This window comes from Lissotriton vulgaris, chromosome 2_1 (genome assembly GCF_964263255.1).
Source record: "Lissotriton vulgaris chromosome 2_1, aLisVul1.2, whole genome shotgun sequence".
NCBI classification, from domain to species: domain Eukaryota; kingdom Metazoa; phylum Chordata; class Amphibia; order Caudata; family Salamandridae; genus Lissotriton; species Lissotriton vulgaris.
The window spans coordinates 760,264,565-760,283,778 of record NC_141687.1 but is presented as its reverse complement, the minus strand read 5'-3'; the positions used below and the strand labels follow the sequence as shown (position 1 = coordinate 760,283,778).

General features: G+C 44.0%; 1 protein-coding gene across 1 annotated transcript in view; it reads left to right on the top strand.

Moving 5' to 3' along the window:
- LOC147731108 (3-galactosyl-N-acetylglucosaminide 4-alpha-L-fucosyltransferase FUT3-like) overlaps nucleotides 1–14,103 on the top strand; it is a 92,784-nt gene extending 78,681 nt beyond the window's left edge. Inside the window, exon 2 of the mRNA XM_086958680.1 lies at nucleotides 11,765–14,103. Within this exon, the coding sequence (XP_086814806.1) occupies nucleotides 11,773–12,831 (1,059 nt within the window). The 5' untranslated portion in view covers nucleotides 11,765–11,772 and the 3' untranslated portion in view covers nucleotides 12,832–14,103. The remainder of the gene's footprint in view (nucleotides 1–11,764) is intronic.
- The last annotated feature ends 5,111 nt before the right edge of the window (nucleotides 14,104–19,214 follow it).

The window sequence follows — 19,214 nt, the reverse complement described above, 5'->3', positions numbered from 1 at the left end:
GAGAAAATTTATAAGTCAATCTTGATCAGTACATTTAACAATAGCCAGGCGACACGTGTTTCGTCACACCGTCTAAGAGATGTGACTCATCAGGGCTGTGTATTCCTATTGTAATGGTGATTGCAGTGGCGGTGTAATTATCAAAGCCAGCTGCGAGTGGAAACGGTGTAGAAATGGCGGTACCTTGCTCGATGTGTGAAACAAACAAGGGGTAAATCAGGATGGGTGCGTCCCAAAATCAGAGGCAGGGATCTTGTAGCTACCTGGAGCCACGACGTGTCACTCCCCGCACCGATCCGTGCGGTCTTCCGTTTGTTTCCAGATGTATTTTTCCGGCATACCGTTAGAAATTGGGGTGTTGGTTGACTGGGGTGTGAGCCATAGTCAAGCAACAACCACAAGCCTTGTCAGGGTGAAGTACAAGCCAACCCAAAATTAACCTGTGCTTAACCGTAATTTGTAAAGTATTCATGCAGAACTTCAAATAGTAATAAAGTGAAAAACACCACAAAAAAAATCCCACACCAAGTAAAAAAATAGAGTGATTTTCAATAAATAAAAAAAGGCCGAAATGACAAAAATCCAAACAGTAGAGACGGAGATAAGCAATTTTACAAATTTTGGTGAAAATAATGCCCAAAAGAACAAAGCATCATCTGTGGATATCTGGTCGCGCCAAATTGGGACAAAGTCGCATGTTGAGTCTGACTGTGCTGGAGCACGGACCAGCTACAAGAACCTTGTTAGGTAAGCTGAGCACAATACATAAAATCCTGGTGTGCGGAGAGTTTCGAGGATCTGCGTCAAAGATGCGTCATGAAGTTGAAGTGAGGTGTTGGATCTGAGGTGCGGTGAGCCTGCGATGAGAGGTCCTTGGGATTGCTGTGCTAAGTTTGGAGTTGAGGATGCGTCGCACAGTCGGGGCGGTACGTCTGTTCCGAGGAGCCTTGGGGCTGCAATGCAGTCTGGCGTCATCATCAAGGTTGATGTTGACGGAGTATGCAAGGGCCTGCACCGAGGTTGTGGGCTGCAGTGGGGCTGCAGGTGTTTACAGTAGGTCCAATCCACGATGCATCAGACATGCGTCCGTCCACAGAAGCTGGTAGAGCACCATAGGCACACTTCCAATGGTCCAGGATTAGGGTGGCACTAATTGGCAGGATAGACCCACAGGTGGCAGAGCCTAGATGCAATTGCAAGGTAGTTGGAAGCCTGCTATGTCCGCAAGGCTTCAGATCAGGAGCACCAGCCAACTAGCCATTGGAGTCACTCTGGGGTTCTGGGTTCAAGCGATACAGGTCCAGCCCTTCTAACCAAGGCAAGAGGGCAGCAGGTCAGCACAGTAGGGTGCAAGTCCTTCAGATCAGCAGTTCTTTCAGCAGCACAGCAGTACTTCTTTCTGGTAGATTATCCACAGGTCCAGAAGTGTACTGAAGAGTTGGTGTCTGAGGTCCAATATTTATGCCCAGTTTGTTTGCCTTTGAGGTGGGTAGAAGCTTCTAGAAGCATGCTTTTGAAATGCACAGGTACCCTGCCCTCCCTAATCTGGATCCAGGCTAATTAAAAGGAGGTGTGCAGCCCATTGTATGGAGACAGGTCACAGCCTATTCAAGTATAAGTTGGTCTGTGCCCAGCTTCTCCCTCCAATCCTGCCAGTGAAGGTCCATCCAGGCACACCTAAGCTCCCTATTGGGAGTTGCTGTCCAGGAGTAATACACAAAGCCTAACTGTCAACTACACCCAGTCATATGACCCAGAGGCAGGCTGCAGACACCAAATGGCTAAGGCAGAAAAATGCCAACCTTCAAAAAGCAAAAGACACACAGATGATGGACAGAATGAAGAGCAAATCAAACATTCCCCCCCAGTCAATAGATCTGGCTTAAATCTAGTGTTCTTTTGCTCACCATGCCACCCCAGTTTAGACCTAGCCATATGCATATCAGTCTTGACCCTGTGCCTCGTGGGAACAGTCCAGACCGAACTGCCAAGTCAGGGCCTCCCTAAACAAGCATCCTGGGACCAGTTTCGGGGCATCACCTCTCATCAGCCTTTGCTGTGACTGCAACTGTGGAGTTGAAAGCAGGGTCGGACAGGGAGGGATAATAGGCCAGGCACAAAAGAGGCCCTATTAACGAATCAGATACCAAAAAAACTGGCCCCATTTGCAAATCATGGCTTTTTTGGATCGAGCCTGAAGGTATCGCGCATGTGCTGTTGCTTGGCAGTGTCCTATTGTACCTCAAAAAAATGTCTAAAAAAGGGGCTACCCTTTGTTTCCTTCCCTATAACTCTTCTTTGCTGCCTTTAATCCAGCAGCACTTACAATGCGTCACTTACTGCGTGTTTGTGTGGAGCATGGACGAAGTACAGATTGTTTTAACTTAGTGTCCATCCACTGCACTGGCTGTAAATTGAGGTACTATTTTTTATTTTTTTTTGCATTTTTATATAGTGCAAACTCGACCTGACCGGAATGTGTTTGAGGCTTTACATTACCACCAGTTACACTACACAAGTTTACATTCATATTTTTTATGCTTGTAGTGATTTGCCCAGAATCACAGGATGTGAAGTCCACGCTGCTTGTGTTTTTTTTTCAGCCAAAGCCCTCCATTGTTGCAGTTGTGGAGCCATTAGGGCACCACTGTGGGTGGTCTTCAGGCAGGGCTGTTTACAGTCAGCAACAGTAGACACGCTACTGTGTACTTTTATTTTTCCAATTACAAATTGCGGCATGAAGACTGCTTTGCACTGGCTTGAAAACAACAGGGTCACAGGAAGACACATTGTTAGTAGGACAAGCTGCATTTATGCTATGGTCATTTAATGCAGTTGAAACAGTTAGAAAGAATGTGGCCCATTTGCCTGGTCCTTGGTGACCTATGCTGCTTTGTAATCTACCTCACTTCAATCTACCCCACTCTACTACAACCTATCCCACTCCAATATATGCCAATCTACCCCAATTTAGCCCCCTCCATTCTACCCCACTCTACCCCAATCCACTCCACCCCAATCTACCCCAATCTATCCCACTCTACCCCACTCCACCCTAACCATTCTACCCCACTCCAATCTAACGCAATCTACCTTAACCCAGTCTACCCCACTCAATCCACCCACTCCACTCCATTACAATCTACCCCACCCAAATCCACCCCAATCTTCCCCATTCAACTCTATCCAACTCTACCACACTCTACCCCAATCTACCCCATTCCATTCTAACCTAATCTATCACAATCCAGTCTACACCACTCCAATCTATCCCACTCCAATATACCCTAATCGACCCCATCCCAATCTGCGCAACTCTACCGCGATCAACCCCACTTCATTTTACCCCAATGTACCCCACTCCACCCCAATGTACCCCAGTCTATCTCAATATATTCCACTCCACTCTATCCCATTCTACCCCACTACAATATAAAACAATCTACCACTCTCCAATATACCTCACTCCAATCTACACACTCCACTACAACCTACCTCACCCAAATCCTCCCAATCTACCCCACTTTATCCACCTTTATCACACTCTATACCAATCTACCCAACTTCACTCTACCACACTCCAGTCTACCAATCTACCACACTCTAATCCACCCCTCTCTACCCAAATCCAATGTACCTCACTCAACTTGAATCTACTCCACTTCAATTTACCCCACTCTACCCAAGTCTATCCCACTCTACCTCAATCTACACCACTACAATCTACCCCACTCCACACTACCTCAATCAACTCTTCCCCAATCTACTCCACTCCACTCTACCCCAGTCTACACCACTCTACTCTATCCCTATCTACCTCACCCAATCTACCCCACTCTTCCCCAACCTACACCACTCTACTCTACCCCAATCTGCCTCACCCCAAACTACAACACTCTACCCTACTCCACCCTACTCTACCCCAATTTACTCTACTTTAATTTACCCCACCCCATTCTACCGTAATCAAATCCTATCCAGTCTATCCTAATCTACGTCACTCCACTTCAATCTACCTCAATCTACCCTAGTCCTGTCTACCTCAATCCAGTCTACCCCACTGGAATCCACCTCACTCTACACCAATTCACTCAACCCAATCTAGCCTTCTCTGCCAAACTCTATCCTACTCCTCCTCAAGCTACCCCACTATACTCTCCCCAATCTACTAAATGCTACTCTACCTCAATCTACCCCACTCCAGTCGATCCTAATCTACCACATTCCAATGTGCCACAATCTACCCCAGTACAATCTACCCCACTCCATTCCACTTTAATCTACCCCAATCTACACAACTCCAATTTACCCCTCCCCAATCTACCTCACTCAATGACACTCCAATCTACCCCACTCTACTCTACCCCAATCTTCCCCACTCCATTTATACCCCAATCTACCATACTCTGCTTCAGTCTACCCCTCCATTCCAACCCACTCCAGTCTAATCCAATCTACCTCATCTACTCTACCCCAATCTATGCCACTTTACCCAACTCCACTCTGCTCCAGTATACCCCAATCTACCCCACTCTACTCTACACCATTCTACCCCACTCAGCTCTACCAAAGTCTACCCACTCGAGTGTACCCCAGTCCACCACAATCTACCCTACTCCAATCAACCCTACCTCATTCTACCTTAATCTGCTCCACTCTGCCCATTATGAACTACCCCAATTGACCCCACACAAGTCTACCCCACTCCACTCTACCCCAATCTAACCCAGTCCAATTTACCCCACTCCACTCCAGTCTGCCCCAGTCCAGTCTACCTCAATTCAGTCTATCACAATATACCCCACTCCAGTCCATCCTCAATTAACCCCATTCCAATCTACCCCATTCAACTCCAATCTACTCCAATTCAAGCGACCCACTCTACCTCAATATATCCCACTTTACCCTAATCCAGTCTATCCCAATCTACTCCACTCCACTCTACCCCACTCTATCGATCCCACTCCACTCTATCAGAATCTATCCCACTCCACACCACTCCACTCTACCCCAATATACCCCACTCCATGGACCCCAATCAATCCCACTCAACTCTATCTAAATCTACCCTACTCTAATGTACCCCAATCCACCACACTCTACCCCACTCCAATCAACCCACTCCACTCTACCCCAATATACCCCAACCAAATCTGCCCCAATTTACCCACTCTATCCCACTTCACCCACTCAACTTTATACCAATCTACCCCACTCCAAACTACCCATTCTACCCCACACCACTCCACCCCAGTCTGCCTCAATTGACCCAACTCTACTCTACCCATTCTACCCAACTCCACTCTACCCCAATCTGTCTCACTCTACCATACTCCACCGCACTCTACTCTACCACACTCTACTCCAACACAATCTACTCCACTCTACTTCACTCCACCCCACTCCATTCTACCCAATCTACTCACTCCACTCTACCCCAATTGACCCCTACTCAACTCTACCAAAATCTACCCTCCTCTAATGTACCCCAATCCACCACAATCTACCACACTCCATTCTACCCCACTTTATCCCACTACACTCTACCCCATTCTACTCTACCCCAATATATCTCACCCAAATCTGACCCAATCTACCCACTCTACCCCACTTCACCCACTCCACTCTACCCCAATCTACCCCACTCCACTCTATGCCAATCTACCTCAGTTCAGTCTACCCACTCTACCCTCAATTGACCCCAACCCACTTTACTCCTCACTTCCCCCACTCCACTCTACTCAATCTGTCCCACTCCAGTCTGCCCTAATCTGTCACACTCCAATCAACCTCACTTTAATCAACCCAACTCTACTACATACCAATCTACCCATTCCCCTCACTCTTATCTACCCCACTCTATTTACTTCACCCTACCCCAATCTACACCACTCTACCACATTCTACACCACTTCAATCTAACCCACTCTACCTCAATTCAATTTACCCCAATCTACCCCAATCTACATCGCTTCAGTTCAGTCTACCCCACTTAACTCTTCTCCAATCTAGCTCACTCTAATTTACCCCAATCTACCTCATCCCACTCTACCCCTAATCTACCCCACTCTATCCCAATCTATTTTACTCAACTCTATCCCCAATGTACCCCACTCTAATCTACCCTGCTCTGCCTCACTCCTCTACACCCATTCACTTTCCCCCCACTCTACCCCGCTCAACTCTACCCAATCTACCCGTCTCCAATCTACCCCAATCTACTCCACTCCAATTGACCCAACCCCATTTTACCCCAATCTACCCCTCCTATTCTACTCCAATCTACCCCACTCCAGTCTATCCAAATCTACCACTCTCTAATCTATCCCAATCCAATCTACTTAATTTGACTCCACTGCAATCCACCTCAATCAACCCCACTCCAGTCTACCCCACACCAATCCAATCGACCCCACTCCAATCTACCATAATCTACCCCATTTCACTCTACCCTAATCTACCCCTCTGTACCACACTCTTCCCCACCCTAACCCACCCCAAGCTACCCCACTTTCCTCTACCACAATCTGCTCTGCTCTATCCCACCCCAATCTACACCAGTCTATCTTAATCTATAACACTTCAATCTACTCCAGTCCAGTCTACCCCACCCCATTCCACTCCAATCAACTCAATCCAGTCTACACCAATCTGCCAAACTCCAATCTACCCTAATCTACCAACTCCAGTCTACCCCACTTAACTCTACTTCAAATAACCCCAATCTATCCCACTCCAATCTACCCGCTCTACCCAATGCGCCCACTCTTCTCCAATCTACCCCACTCCACTCTACCCCAATCTACCCCACCCCACTCTAATCTACCCCATTCTACCCCACCCCACTCTACCCCACTCCACCCCGCTCCAGTCTACCCCAATCTACCCTACTACACTCTACCACAATCTACCCCACTCCGTTCTACCCAAATCTACACCAGTCCAATGGATCCCAATCTACGCCACTCTAATCAGTTACACTCCATTCTACCCAAATCTATCCCACTCTACCCCACTATATTCTACCCCAATCGACCCGACACTACTCTACCCCAATCTAATCTACTCTACTCTACCCCAAATCTACCTCACTCCAGTCTACCCCACTCTACCCACCCCGCTCCACTCCAATCTACCCCAGTCACATCTACTCCACTCTACTCCTCTTCAGTCAACTCTAATCTACCCCACTCCACTCTATCCCACTCCTTTCTATGCCAATATACCCCACTCCAATCTACCCACCCTACCCCACTACACTCTGCCCCAGCCTACCTCAATTAACCCCAATTACTTTATCCCTCATGTTCCACACTCCACTCTGCCCCACTCCGGTCTACACTAATCTATCACACTTCAACCTATCCCTAACTACCCCACTCTAATCCACCACACGCTACTACACTCCAATCTACTTTAATTGACCCCACTCCAGTTTATCCCACTCTACCCGATCTACATCACTATACCCCATTTTACACCACTCCAATCTAGCCCATTCTACACCACTCAAATCTACCCCACTCCGTTCTACCCAAATCTACACCAGTCCAATGGATCCCAATCTACGCCACTCTAATCAGTTACACTCCATTCTACCCAAATCTATCCCACTCTACCCCACTACATTCTACCCAATCGACCAGACACTACTCTACCCCAATCTAATCTACTCTACTCTACCCCAAATCAACCTCACTCCAGTCTACCTGACTCTACCCACCTCGCTCCACTCCAATCTACCCCAGTCACATCTACTCCACTCTACTCCTCTTCAGTCAACTCTAATCTACCCCATTTCACTCTACCCTAATCTACCCCTCTGTACCGAACTCTTCCCCACCCTAACCCACCCCAAGCTACCCCACTTTACTCTACCACAATCTGCTCCGCTCTAACCCACCCCAATCTACACCAGTCTATCCTAATCTACCACACTCCAATCTACTCCAGTCCAGTCTACCCCACCCCACTCCACTCCAATCAACTCAATCCAGTCTACACCAATCTACCACACTCCAATCTACCCTAATCTACCAACTCCAGTCTACCCCACTTAACTCTACTTCAAATAACCCCAATCTATCCCACTCCAATCTACCCGCTCTACCCAATGCACCCACTCTTCTCCAATCTACCCCACTCCACTCTACCCCAATCTACCCCACCCCACTCTAATCTCCCTCATTCTACCCCACTCCACCCCGCTCCAGTCTACCCCAATCTACCCTACTACACTCTACCACAATCTACCCCACTCCGTTCTACCCTAATCTACACCAGTCCAATGGATCCAAATCTATGCCACTCTAATCAGTTACACTCCATTCTACCCAAATCTATCCCACTCTACCCCACTACATTCTACCCCAATCGACCCGACACTACTCTTCCCCAATCTAATCTACTGTACTCTACCCCAAATCTACCTCACTCCAGTCTACCTCACTCTACCCACCCCGCTCCACTCCAATCTACCCCAGTCACATCTACTCCACTCTACTCCTCTTCAGTCAACTCTAATCTACCCCACTCCACTCTATCCCACTCCTTTCTATGCCAATATACCCCACTCCAATCTACCCACCCTACCCCACTACACTCTACCCCAGCCTACCTCAATTAACCCCAATTACTTTATCCCTCGTGTTCCACACTCCACTCTGCCCCACTCCGGTCTACACTAATCTATCACACTTCAACCTATCCCTAACTACCCCACTCTAATCCACCACACGCTACTACACTCCAATCTACTTTAATTGACCCCACTCCAGTTTATCCCACTCTACCCCATCTACATCACTATACCCCATTTTACACCACTCCAATCTAGCCCATTCTACACCACTCAAATCTACCTCACTCCACTCTACCCCAATCTACCCCACTTCACCCCAAATCCACTCTACCCCAAAGCTACTATACCACAAATCTACTCCAATCTACCCCACTCAACTCTCCCTCATTCGAGCCCACTCTAATTTACCCCAATCTACCTGACCCCACTGTACCCCATACTAACCCATTCTACCCTATTCCACCCCATTCTACTCTACCCCTAAAGTACCCTACTCCCCTATCCCAATCTACTTTGCTCAACTCTACCCCAATGTACCCCACTCCATTCTTCCTTAATCTACCTCACTCCAATGTACACCATTCACCTTTTCCCTATCCACCCCATTCAACGCTACACCTATCAACCGCTCTCCAATCTACCCATATTTACTCCTCTCCAATTGACCCCATCCAATTTTACCCAATTAACCCCTTTTACTCTACCATAATATACCCCTCTCTAGTCTATCCTAACCTACCACTCTACAATCTACCCCAGTCCAATCTACCTCATTCTACTTCTCTCTAATCCTCCTCAATCAACCTCATTCAAATCTACCCCAATCCACCCCACTCCAATCTACCCCACCCCAATATACCCCACTCTACCCCACTCCACAGCTCCAGTCTACCACAATCTACCCACTCCATTCTACCACAATCTACCCCACTCCATTCTACCCAATCTACCCCAATCCAATGGATCCCAATCTACGCCACTCTAATTAGTTCCACTTCTTTCACCCCAATCTATCCCTCTCTACCCCACTACATTCTACTCCAATCCACCCCACACTACTCTACCCCAATGTAATCCACTCTACTCTACCCCAAATCTACTTCACTCCAGTGTACCCCACTCTACCCAGCCCACTGCACTCCAATCTACCCCACTCCACTTTATGCCAATCTACCCCTGTCACATCTACTCCACTCTACTCCTCTCCAGTCAACCCCAATCTGCCCCACTCCACTCTATCCCACGCATTTGTATGCCAATATATCCCACTCCAATCTATCCACCCTACCCCACTATACTCTATTCCAGTCTACCTCAATTAACCTCCCCCACTTTACCCCTCACTTACTGCACTCCAATGTACCCCACTCCAGTCTACCCTAATCTATCACACTCCAATCTTTCCCTAACTACTCCACTCTAATCAACCACACTAGACTACTCTCCAATCTACCCAAATGTACCCCACTCCAATCTACTCCACTCCAGTTTATCCCACTCTATCCCAATCTACACCACTATACCCCATTTTACCCCACTCCAGTCTACCCTGATCTACACCGCTCAAATCTACCTCATTCCACTCTACCCCAATCTACCCCATTTCACCCTAAATCTACTCTACCCCAAATCTACTCCAAACTACCCCATTCCACTCCACCCCAATATAGCCCTCTCTAATTTACCCCAATCTACCTCACCCCACTCTACCCCAAACAACCCCATTCTACCCTACTTCAACCCACTCCACCCCAATCTAGCCCACTCTAATTTACCCCAATCTAGCCCACTCTAATGTACCCCAATCTACCTTACCCCACTCTATCCCAAACTACCCCATTCTACCCTACTCCACCCACTCCACTCTACCCCTAATGTAACCCACTCTACTATCCCAATCTACTGTACTCAACTCTACCCCCAGTGTACCCCACTCCAATCTTCCCTAATCTACCTGAAGCTGTGTGGCATCTAGAAAAAGCAAAATGGCGGGTGTGTGGGGGCCTTGCAAATTCTCCTTGTCATATCTGTCCCAATATGGCGATCTCAGGTATGACTAGCCCTATTCTTCTAATAATGGGTGTTTATTGCTGACTGGGGAGAATAAAAGTTAAGGCTCCCAGGACCTCTCTCCCCTTTTGTGTGTTTAAGAAGAAGAGTATTGTGACACAGGAGACACAGCCAAATTAGTGCAGTGTTTAAAAGCATCCAATAGGATGTGGCCTAACTGTCAAAGCTGCCAACCTTGTAACTGGGGAACTAGGTTCAAGTCTCGGCAATAGCTGGATATTCTGTGATTCTGGCAAATTTCTTAATCTTCCTGTGACTTGCGAAAAATGAATGTATTCTTCAGAAACGAAAGTGGTGCTCGAGTAAAGCACTCCAATACCTTTGGGTCAAGTTTGCGCTCTACAAAACAGCAAAAAAAAAAAGGAAATAGGAGATGGTAAACTTTATGCCTACTGCAGTCTGACAGTCACATCGAGTGGATAGAATACTGACCGTGGTTTAAGTGTAGACCGAATTGTTATTGAGACTTTTTGAATTAGTACAAGTTACATGTGAATTGCTCTAGTGTAGAGAAATTACCCACTTGAGACAGTGGGTGTGGAGATAGATGTACAAAATGTACTCAATTTATGTACAGTAAATTGTGTCAATGTGAACTGTATATTTTATGCATATACCTTTACTAGTGCATTGTGTAACAGTACACATGCTCTGAAGTTATAGTTATAAAGAGGCAGTTGAAATAGTAACATAACATGTATTTGTAAAGCGCAAGTTCACCCAAGGGTATTTTGATGCTGAATAACAGATGTTTATTGTTATCCGACCCTAGAAGGATGAAAGGCTTGGGGGACCACCAGGATTTGAACCTGTGGCCAAGAGGTCGAAGACAGTCCCCTAGAGTGGACGCATCAGTCCACTAAGCCTCCAGAACTAACTTATTAAATAGTGTATTTGAATTTTCTAACCTACAATTGTTGATGTGAAAAGTATATGCAGCAGTGCCATTATCAATAATGGAATTGGTGATGTCACATGTGATCTCATAATTGAGATGCAGGAATTAGTATTCTTCAGTCTGTTTCTATTCTATATTGTATTGAAATGTGCTTGCAAATTACTTTTTGTAGCCTTTTGTTTCTTACTCTCTTTCTACTTTTTTCTCTTTTGCAGCTTATGACATGGTTTCTTTTACAAGAAAATTGCTCTGCCAGAGATTACACATCTGGATCTTTCTCCAAATCCTCTTCAGTACTTCCCTGATCTTCTACCTCCAGTGGTTATGGAATGCTTCATCTGAAGTACTGTGCCCCATTCTGGAAACTAGAGTCTCACAGGTGCACCCCCCTTTCATCATCCTGCTCTGGACCTTACCTTTCAGAGAGGAGTTTCCCCTCAATCTGTGTGCGGAGCGTTTTGATATCACTGGTTGCTTCTACACAGCTGACCGAAGGTTTTACAATAACGCTGATGCCGTCATATTGCACCACTCGGATATCATGTACAGCCCATCTAGTTTGCCAAGACAACCAAGGCCATTCAACCAGCGATGGATCTGGTTCAATTTAGAGCCTCCAAGCAAGATTTCCAATATAGACATGCTGGAGAATCTGATAAATGTCAGTATGACATACCGACGTGATTCAGATATCTTCACCCCATATGGGTGGGCTTTATTGACCAGAAAACCTCAGAACTTTAGCATTCCAGTCAAGTCCAGGCTAGTGGCATGGGCGGCTAGTAACTGGGACCCAAAAATTCGGAGAGTACAATATTATGAGGAGCTAAAGAAACACCTTCATGTGGATGTATTCGGACCAGGCCATCAGCCATTGGGTAGAGACGAGCAATCTTCGGTTCTCTCCCAGTACAAATTCTACCTTGCTTTTGAAAACTCTGACAATCAGGATTACATCACTGAGAAGTTTTGGAACAATGCTCTGTTGTCAGGGACAGTGCCTGTAGTTCTAGGCCCTCCCCGTGAGAACTATGAACTCTTTCTTCCCAGCGAAGCCTTCATCCACGTTGATGATTTCCCCAGTGCCAAGGCCTTGGCTGAATACCTTCTGGCACTGGACAAGGATGACAAGAAATATCAGAGTTATTTCACTTGGAGATATCGATATGAAGTGGTGGGAAGAATGAACTGGCCAACACACTACTGCAAGGCATGCCTTTACATCAAAAACCACCATACCTACAGGACCATTCCTAGTGTGGCCAAGTGGTTTACATCATGATCACGAGATGAATAAAACTAGAAATAAAAAAAGAAAACAGAACAGAGAGATCAGGACACAGATAGAAAGAAGTAAATATGGCAGATGTGAAGCTTGAGAGAAAGAGGGGAGAGTCTGAGTGCCAAAGAAAGGGTGGAAGCAGTGACTAATTTTTTGCTTTTGTCTCCATTATGGTGTTTTGTTTGCCACTCAGATTCAAGTCAACTATGTTATTTGAAATAAGTACTCTTTCTCTCAGCAACTCTCGCCTTCCCATTTTGATGTTCTATCCCATTCACCTGCAGTTGCTAATCGTCGAAGCCTCCTGTTATTCATTGATCCCTATTTCCTTTTGTCTCACAGCAGTGGTTAATTTGAGCGGGTGGTGTCCAGGAATCGGGACTAGCACTAAATTGTCAGCACCGGCACTTATGACAGTCTGCCACATGGTGGCACGGTTTGCGTAATTTAGATGAACACAGCAGCAACAGTTGTTTATTAATTCAATATTTACATTTAAATTGACTAATGCTTGCCGCTCAACCATTCTTATAGCTTTGAGGGCTATAAATAGTCTGAATTGTTACACCTGTAGGGTGTGATGTTTAGTAGCTGTGTTGGTTCTGTCATTGGCTGCGCTGGCAAGGGCAATGGATAAAGTGGCCTTCTGACGGGCGCCCTAGCACCTATTTTTTTTTTTTACAAATTAAGCCCTGGTGGAAAGAGAAGACAGAGTAGCAGAAGGTAAGAAATAACACAAAGATTTACTACTCGTATATTCGTGAAGAACAGCGCCCATTCTACATAAGGTTGCAAAGTAAAAATACCAGACAGCAAATCTAAAGAAACTTTTTGAGGTCAACCGCTAACAGGACATGAAAAGACTCTTGAAGTCATCATTTCACAGATAGAAAGCAGGCTTTCTGGTTTACAAGCTAAGGACACGGTTTGCACATGTTACAGAAACACAAGAAACACGGGTAGTTATGGACACACTATTTCTACAGAACAATTGTACTACAACAAGCATGTCAGCTACAATCTGATTCAGGACCTCCTCCCTTACATTAAGAATCATTCCCTTGATTTTTGTTCTCCCGCTTGTTTCCAGACCGACACCTCCTGATCACCCTGTACTGTGCCATCTACTGTTGAAGTTGTGATGCAAGCATCTATCTTCCCTATTACTTGTATGTCTATTCAATGTGTCCCTGTTACGAAATAATGCCTAGTTTTTATTTTATTGTAGTTGACTACAATGTATTTCAATGCAGGATCCCACACCGTGAATAGAATATGAACAAATGAATTGTAAGTGTGTTATGCATTATTCCAAAAGACTAAATTCAATGTTCTCAGCTGGGGTTTCCTCTCTAATTACAGTAGCACTGCCAAACACAAGTATGCCAAATGTCTTCCCTACAAGGCTTCCTTTGCCATTACCAATGACATGTTTACCCCGAACATTGGCTCAGTGTGGACATTTTAATAAGGCTTCAAATACTTATTTATGAACAATAGTCATAATTAGAGCTAGAATTCAATTTAACAGATGAGTAAATTAGTAGATCTATGGGTAATTATCCGAAGATGAGTACATTGATGTAAAGATGTAAACTTCTGTTCATACCAACAGAACATGCTATAACAGACATTTACAGCCGCCTTATAATGCAGTATGCTGCAATGTAGTTATCCTGATCAGGCAGTTCCGACTGCCAAAAGAAGTAAGGCCTGGAGGTACAAATAACTGGCCGAAAACATAATATTACCACCAGTACGGAATTTTACAAACCATCCTAGGCACTAATAGTAAATAATACATTGATTTGTAAAATTTCAGATTGTAGTAGTTTGTCTATGAACTACCTCACCAATATTCATGAGGTAGGTTGCAAAGATTCACAGATAGACTATTGATGTAACAAACATCGATGTTCTAAATATCGAAAAAAAATAGAGACTGCCAAAATATCGACTCCAATACCTTAGCAAGTAAGTACAAAACTATTAAATCAAAAATATCGAGGTAAAGAATATACATGTAAAAAATATTGATTTCAAAATAAATATAAAATAACAAAATATAGTTCATATGTTAAATAGGAATCTTATTTTTAGCAAAATAAATACATGTAATATACATTTTAAGTACATATTACAAATAAACCTAGTAAAAAAAATATAAACACAAATGTATATATATATATATATACGTATATTTACTTATAAATAATGTCTTAACTATTATCTTTATTTAATTTTTTGATGATATAAAAATTATATATATATATATATATATATATATATATCAATATTTAAAATACAAAAAACATTCTAATAAATAAAAACATTAAATTATAATGTTTTTTAAATCAACTTACATTTCCAAATACAATAAGTGCAACATTTGGGAAAGTCCAGTGAGTGCAACAGTAGGAAAAGTGTTAGATAGCCGAGAGGTAAAAATTACTATTCCCACTCCAGTGATAGCAACAGCAGGGAAAGTGTTGGATTGCTGAGGGGAAAAAATTAACATTCCCACTCCAAAGAGTGCCACAGGCGGGAAATTGTTGGATAGCGGAGGGGTACAAATTACTATTCCCTATCCAGTGAGTGCAAAAGTAGGGTAAGTGTTGGATAGCAGAGGAATTAAATTTACCATTCCAACTCCTGTGAGTGCAACAATAGGGAAAATGTTAGATAGCGGAGGGCTCAAAAATTACTTCCCACCCTTCCCACAGTTTACACCAATAAACACCACAACACACACCTAATATTAATTACACAATTACCATAAATAATTACCAATTAACTAACTGAAATTAATTAAAAACCAATTATTAATTAATCAATATTAAAGTACTTTACTTATTTAACACTATTACATCTCAATTAAACAAATAACAATAAATACAAAATATTAAATAAATGTAATATTTAAATTACTTCCCACCCTATTCCCCGATAAACCCCCAACCCGCTGCGGAACTAAACATGCAAAATTCAAATACAAAATATCAATAACTACTAAAAATATTCAATTAATTTTATATAACTAAATTACTTTACACCCTATTCCCCTATGAACCCACAACCCGCTAGAAACTAAAAACACACGAATCAAATAGTTTTTTTATAACTACTAAAAAATGTAACTCATATATTAAAAATACAAACAAATCTTCCACAAAAAACATACATCACATACATATAAAATATATACTAAAATACATATTAATAAAAAATCGATATTTTTAACAACCAAATTTTTGCCACCCAGATTTTTACCCTTCGATATTTTTAACATCGATATTACTTACCTAAATTCGATATTCTTGACCATGAGCATTTGTCTGTCGATATTTCTGACCCACCATATTTTTATCTCGATATTTGTGTAAATCGATATTCAATATTCTGTCCCTGCACGGTTACAAACTGCAACTAGCTAATATTCGAGCCCATCACAAGAATGGTGGTCTGCTTCGGGTTAGCAGACCGTTGTGTCTATGATCGCTTTTAAATAAAACAACTTTTTTTTAAATGCAACACTTTTTCCTTACAAGAGACAGGGCTGAGCTTCAAAAGAAAAGCTGTTTGTTTGGAATTTGGCAGTGGTCCCGTGACCTTGGGACCTCCTGCCCCTGATCTTCTTCCCTTTTGCAAATAGGTTACCATCTCCTTTGAGATGTCAGTAACGTTTCTATATTTTGTGATTATTTTTATTGGAAACTATTGAACTGATTCGAGATTTTGAAAGGATGCCTATTGCACGCCCGTTCTTAACACCAAATCCATTTGCAATCCCATTTGATAAGTCGGAAATGTTTTTGGGATTAGTACATATGAGAAAACATTTTTATTTTCTCATTACCAATCGAAGCATTTGTGACCAGAACTATGAATAGTACTTCAGGCCCTAAAATCAATGAGAAAAGGTGCTGATGCAAAGAAGCCTGAGGAGACTTCATATTTATATTTGCCAGGCATCAAGCAACAACCACAATACTTGTCGGGGTGAACCACAAAAGTCACTACATTAAAATGCCCTTAAAGCATCAGCAGTTTGGCACAAAAGCAGAGGGGCTTAATTTAGAGGAACCGTGTAAAGTAGTTATGCAGCACACAAACCGTAATAACGTGAAAACACAAGAAACATCCCAAATTAATTTTGATAAATAGAGAACATTTTATTGAAGAAAACAATACCAAAACAACAAACATCCAGTTAGTAGTACCGGAGATACACAAATTTAAAGTTTTCTGTCGGTATAGGGCCTAAAAGCACAAAGCTTCACTTGCAGTCATCCGGTCGGGCTAGGGAAAGTCACAAGTTCAAGCTAATCAAAACGCAGAGTGGCCGGCCAGACATAGGGACAAGTTGAATCCTTCTGAAACAGTTACCTTCTGTGGGAAATAGTCCAGAGCCTTACAATTGCTCCTTTTCCTGTATAGAATTGCACTCTGATGCTAGCCAAGGGTCCAGGACCTCGGGAGGCACCTCTTGGGGATCAGTGATTCACTTTAGCAGAGGCCAGCAAGGCTCAGCCAGGTCCAGTTGCAGGTACAGGCACATCCTATGGAGGTCCAGGCAGGTTCAGTTGCAGCAGGCCAGCTGGACAGTTGCAGGAAGGTCACTGGATCTCATTATGTCCCTATGGCTCAGAACAGGAGGCCAGCCAACTGACGCTTAAAGTCACTCAGGTAGCCTTGGATGAAGGGAGCAGGTCTAGTATTTCTTCTCAGAGAGCAGGGGAGGCATCAAGCACCAGGGCAGTCCTCCGTGGAAAAGGCAAAGCTAAAGCTGCAGGGCAGTCCTGTTAGCAGCAGAACAGTCCTCTATGGAACAGGGCAGACCTCAAGCAACATGGCAGTCCTCTGGGATACAGGGCAGACATCGAGCAGCAGGACAATCCGCTGTGGAACAAGGCAGGCCATCTTCTGTAGTGTCTGCTGGTCCAGGAATGTATTGAAGGTTGGCTCAAGAGATCCAATAGTTATACCTGGTGCTATCCTTTCGAGTGGGGGAACTTTCTAAGCTACCCCGACATCTGGTTCTGGAAAATTCTTCCCTTGCCAAGTCTCAAAGAAGTCTTGGGTCACAAAAAAACTAGCATTGGTTTTTGTGCGTGCTGGAGGTAAGCCCTTTGAAATGCAAGTGGGGCAGGGAATAGCTCTTCCCCCAACCATCCTGATAGGATGGCTAATCCTGCCCACACCAAGTCCTCTATCGTTCACTGTCTGGGCCCAATATGCATTTGGGAGCCATTACCAGGCCCAGGTAGTTGGAAACTCCTAAAAGACCTTAGAAGCTTTTGGGAAGGAAAATATCAACTTTAAGAAAGTGACATTCTCTAAATTCTCTAAATTTTAATTTTACAATTAATTTTAGTTCAAACATTACAATTCTACCTGCTCCCAATAAAAACATAGCACTTGTTAAATGTTATAAAGTAACCCAATGTTATCCAATGGGAGGGGTAAGCCTTGCAGCAGCAAAAAGCACATTTAGGAGTTTTTCACTTACCGGACATGCAAAACTTATAAACAAATGTCCTACTTTTTTAAATATAATGTGCTCTGCCCTATGAGCCTGTAGGCCCCACCTTATTGGTGATTTGTATGTATTAAAAAGGAAGGTTTAGGCCTGGCAAAACGTTTATTTTGTCATGTCAAATTGGCAGTTAGAAACTGCATTACAAGGTAAGAAATGCTTTAAAGTGCTACTTTAGTGAGTGGCACAATGAGTGGTTCAGGCCCACAAGTAGCATTTAATTTACAGGCCCGGTGTACAAATTTGTTAGACATTTGGTTTCTGGTTAGCAGAGGTATGCACCCTGTCCAAACAGGAACCACAATTCTAGTCAGGGTAAGTCACAACACACCCTAAATTAGCCTGTGCTCACCATCTGGAAGTTTGGCATAGAGCAGTCAGGCTTAACTTAAGTCAAGTCAAGTCAAGAGATTTGTATAGCGCGCTACATACCCATAGGGTCTCAAGGCGCTTGATGAAGGGTGGAGAATTACTTGTCGAATATCCAAGTTTTAAGTTGTTTTCTGAATGCTATGTGGTTCTGAGTAAGGCGATGGTTAGTGGGAAGTGAGTGCCAGGTTTTAGCTGCCAGGTAGGAGAAGGATCTACCTCCCATGGTGGTTTTGTTGATGCGAGGTACAGTGGCAAGGGCTTGGTTGGAGGATCGTAGCTGACGGGAGGGGGTGTAGAAGGACAGTCGTGTGTTGAGGCATTCGGGTCCAAGTTCGTAAAGTGCTTTGTGTGTGTGGGTTAGGAGGCGAAAAGTAATCCTCTTATTTACGGGGAGCCAGTGGAGGTTTTTCAGGTGACCAGAGATGTGTTCTTTACGCGGGATGTCTAGTATGAGCCTGGCTGAAGCGTTCTGGAT